At 34.5% G+C, this 5,004-nt stretch overlaps 1 protein-coding gene across 5 annotated transcripts in view; it reads left to right on the forward strand.

The window, feature by feature from the left end:
- LOC105340866 (protein unc-80 homolog) overlaps positions 1–4,144 on the forward strand; it is a 31,263-nt gene extending 27,119 nt beyond the window's left edge. For all 5 annotated transcript variants that reach the window (XM_011447101.4, XM_011447102.4, XM_066076562.1 and 2 more), the window contains 3 exons: positions 132–284; positions 548–987; positions 1,683–4,144. In XM_011447101.4, coding sequence (XP_011445403.3) covers positions 132–284; positions 548–987; positions 1,683–2,165 — 1,076 coding nt within the window. In that variant the 3' untranslated portion in view covers positions 2,166–4,144. The remainder of the gene's footprint in view (positions 1–131; positions 285–547; positions 988–1,682) is intronic.
- Positions 4,145–5,004: the final 860 nt, after the last annotated feature.

The raw sequence follows: 5,004 nt of genomic DNA on the forward strand, positions 1-5,004 counted from the left end.
TCCAATCAGACCATATTTTTACACAGTGTAATTGATAGTATGGTTGAAAACAAAGTAAAGGGATAATACCATGGAGAAGTACTGCTGAAGACATTATACATGTACTTCACATGTATGTTTGTAACGTTCAGATTCCTCAGGGCCAGAGGTTTGTTCCCTGTCCAGACAGCCAGCTATCTACCGGTCCATGGACACTATTTCCAGACAGAGTAGCATTGATGAACCTCTCCCCCCAGCAGTGATGTATCAGACTAATGAGCTGGAGACACCACCCAATGGACTTGGTAAGAAAAGCATCATGTAAACCGATCAGCACTTCTTACATCTTTCATAGTGATTTTTCGAATTAAACACAAATTTTTGAGAATTTCAAATTTCATTATGTAACTGTATTATCGTTTGGAATTAGATGTGTAATTTAATTGATTACAAGAGATGTTTACTTTGCCAAAATGTTAATTGTGAGTAATCAATGTATTAGGATAAATGTTTGGACCAATTGTTGATTTTCCAACCTCCTTTACAATAAGTACATTATTTCTTGTAGCAAAACAGACAATAAGCCCTGAATTGGATCCCAAAGTTCATCGCCTGCAAAGGCAAGATGTCAGAAGCAGAAAGACCTTCAAACGCAGGAAGGCCACTAAAGCACCTAGCATGAAGAGACTTGGGGGCCATGGTTACCCAGAGGACACCAGTGAAGGGGAGGCAGGGAGCTCAGAGAGTTCTCCAGCTCGAAGAGCGTACAGCATGCGCCGCACCAACCAACGTGACACCCTCACATCCTATCAAGACAGGTCCGCATACGTCAGGGAGATTTCTCGGAGCCATCAGGGATTTACGTCACATCCTGGTTTTCCTGAGCTGTCTCGTTTGGGGAATACACGGTCAAGCTGGGGCAGTGGTACAGCAACGGAGAGGAATCGTACCCAGCACCGAAGTGGCCAAGGGCAGTCGGAACACGGACCACCGGAAGAGGAAATCAAGGTACCTCAGATTTATTGTTCATCTTTGTGCTTGTCAACAGAGTGAACAGCCATTTTTCTAAGCATGCTTTGAATCTCTCTGTCAGCTTATATTTATTTTAAATGTCAATTCAATGCACGTTCTAAATCTATTTGGAATTGTTTCCTTGACATTTTTGTAAAGGTCAACATTTTTGTAAAGGTCATGTATTCTAAATAAGAATAGTGAAGAATACTTTAAACTTGTATGATAACTGTAAACACAGTTTGCTTATTATGAATTTGCATGTCAATGGTTTTTTTTGGAAATTATTAGGTGAACATACATGCTTTTGTTTTAATTTTAGGTTTTTTAAACAATTTGATATGCTCCTAGAAACTTCTTAAGTAAACCTATGTTAATGACTCTTACAAGCAACCCACACTGGGCATGTGTCTACATAAAGAAGCATATGACACTTTGGACAAATTTTTGTGATTCTTTCATTTCTTGCTTTATCCTGTTCTGTTGTGATGCATGATGAATATTTTCTGTTTGTTTCCAGTACATATGCTTTTCTTTGTTTTCAATTTGTTGTAATAATGCATGCAGTTTGTTTTACATGTATATTTGCTTGTAGACTGTAAATAGTTTGATAGTCATGAAGAGAATACTTAATGTTATTAGCAATACTAAATGTTAGATAGACTTGTACTCATTCTGGTACCCTTCTTTAGACTAATAGACAGAGATACATACAGCGCTCCAAATCCCACGACGATCCGCACGGGGACCTGAATGCCCCAGCAGGTTCTGCCAGGGGAAGGATCGCCCGACAGGGGGGTAGAATTGTCCACTCGCGCTCCCCCTCCTCCAGCCCTGCAAGGAGCCCCCGGGAACCGATCGACTGGGCCTCAAAAGCTGAACAGGAACCCCAGAGCAACACACAACCCCCTCAGGGAGTGACCTCCCCCATCGTGAGACGCCTAGCTAAGAGGGTCAAGTCGCCCACTTCTCCTCCTCCCTCACATAGAATGAGCTCTCCCCCTGATAGTCCGGTCCCCTCCCCCCAGGCCTACATCGCACGGTATGATTCGAGTGACTCACTGAATGCCAACGAGAGCTCGGCCCTGATACGGGACCAGGATGATTCCAGCCGGTCTCACTCCTCTGTGTGTATTTACTTTGATGACTTTGGGATCAAGGACACACTAGTCTGATTCACTTGTAAATACTGTATATAAACATGAACTTTACTGTAAACCTATAAATACATGTGTGTGGTAGGGTATTTTGATGAAGATTAAGAAGTATGACCATAACCTGTTAATAACTTATTTAATTTATTCTTTTTCTCCACAAATATAGCCTAGCTGAACATAAAATTAATGCTTTACGCAAATATTGCAGAATTTTAATGCTTTACGCAAAAGTTGCAGAATTTTACCCCTAAAAAATATCCACGTTTACAGTATGTCACAACAGATATGTTAAACATATTTACATTTACAGTATTTCACGATAAAAGATGTTATACGTGTTTACATTTACAGTATGTCACGACAAAGGATAAGTTAAACATGTTTACATTTACAGTATGTTACGACAAAAGATATGTTATACATGTTTACATTTACAGTATGTTACGACAAAAGATATGTTATACATGTTTACATTTACAGTATGTTACGACAAAAGATATGTTATACATGTTTACATTTACAGTATGTCACGACAAACGATATGATATACATGTTTACATTTACAGTATGATATGTTATACATGTTTACATTTACAGTATGATATGTTATACATGTTTACATTTACAGTATGTCACGACAAAAGATATATTATACATGTTTACATTTACAGTTGTTGTTTGTAGTGTTGATGTTGAGTTTGTGATATGTACCATATTTAAGATCTGGTGTGAAGAAACCTTTAGATAGACTTATAGTAGGCTAGACATTGCATGTTATGTCAACTACCTACCATACCTGTAATAGCTAGTGTGCAGATAGTTTTATATAAATGCACTGGTTTCAAGTAAGAAATTTTTACAATGCAGTTGATATGTTTATACAATATACATTTACACTAATTTTCTAAATCCATTACCATTTGATAGTAGTTTTCAACAACTATATATACAAAGACCTCATTATTGACAATCCAGTTTGTAAATCTGCCACATATCAACTAATAGTTTGTTCTACTGGGATATCCGTTTGTAACTTGCAATAACAGTGCAGTGCCTAAGAAGACATTACAATAACAGAATGAATACTGTAACCCCCGTTATAGTTAGTTAATTGGATTGAACATTCATTTGAATGATACAAAAAAACCAAGAAATTGTTGCTTAAAAAATTACAGAACGAGATATGTTTTTCTTGTGCCAAAAATTTTTTTAGTGCAATATTTCTGAAATTTATTCAAAAGAGATATTTATTTGATGTAAGCATCCTTTTGAATCAAGTTTGTGACATATGTTCTTTGAATAATAATAGACAGAAAATGTTTTTATTTTGATGATGTTACTGAATTTGGAAATTGGAAGGATAGGTAGCACTAGCCAAAGAAAATCATTTTATTTTATTTTAAAATATTTATTCTATTGTTACAATTTACAATTTGGGATAAAGGTGAGAATTTTTAAAAGTGAACTGAAAATATGATGTCTGTAATAATATAGTCAGCTTGAATAAATTACAGTCTGTATTGGATCCAGAAACATGCTATTTATATGTATGTTTATCTTGTCCATATCATAGTATACAAATGTACTGTGAAGTTGGAGAAATGGAAAAAAATGAATTGATTTTTTGGCATACATATTATCTATATCCATTGGCAACATTGTTTACATTAGAATAATTTTGTTGAAATTACCCATCTCTTGAGTATTGTATTAATTCTACTGTAGTTTACCAATACAAGGTATTTGCAGATTCACAGAATTGACATGCCATATGACTAAATAACATTTTAGAGTTGTGATAAAAGACATGAGGTTGTGTAGTCACCATCTGTACTTGCCAAATACTGGGTATATTAGAATATTTACAGATGAATTTGTACAAAACTTTTACAAATATAAATAAAGACAAATATCTTTGTTTTGCATGAATAATGCTGTGATGTATATATATATTATTAAGTATTGTTGGTGATTTAGAATAAAATTTGTTTTTGATATTGTGAATGTTTTGCTTTGTTAATACACATGAATGAAATGTATTAATGATTCAAGATATACCCGCCCTCAGTGGTAGCAGATGTGTACCATTAAACATTTTTTCTGAACAATGGTACATGCTCTAAATCACTTTTTATGGCTAGATTTTTTTTTAATATGACCAGTTACCCATATGGTTTCATGAAACTTGAATCTTGGCAGATTGAGGTAAAGGAAGGTAACTTATTGTACAAATCGAAATCTTTTGACAAAGATTCACAAAAGCTATATGTTGCAAAGAATTTTAAAACAATTTTATGGGAAAATAAAGATTTGGCAAAATTAGAGTGCCATATGGCACACATACCCAAGTTATCTATTTTATTTAAAATGTGTTTCTAGAATAATCATAAATATATTTACAAAACTTTAGTTTTCATTTGATGGTATCCATTGGTCATCAAAGATTGGTATCATTTATGGTATAGTGATTTTACATGTGACAAGATTTTCTCCAATTTGTGTCAGTTTACCCATGAAAATTCAGGGTGCCAGACTCCCCATGTGAAAGTGCACTTTGAGCAACATACCGGTACATATGAAGATTCAATAAAATTTTATTTAGTCTATTCAGAAAATTTCACTTAAAAAACTTTGTATTTTTAATGTGAAACTCTCACTCTGAAACTAAAGGAGGAATACTAGTATATATTATATAGATATCCCTCATTGGCTGGCATCAATGTTCTATTTTATGTTATCCATATACATGTCTATCTAATTTTTTAAAGGGATTGCCCAAATTTAAGCATCAGTATATCAGTTTCGGTAGTAGATATTATCAAAATCTCTTTGTATCAATGCAAAAAATAAAGACTCA

The sequence above is a fragment of the Magallana gigas genome, chromosome 2, assembly GCF_963853765.1.
Source record: "Magallana gigas chromosome 2, xbMagGiga1.1, whole genome shotgun sequence".
Taxonomy (NCBI): domain Eukaryota; kingdom Metazoa; phylum Mollusca; class Bivalvia; order Ostreida; family Ostreidae; genus Magallana; species Magallana gigas.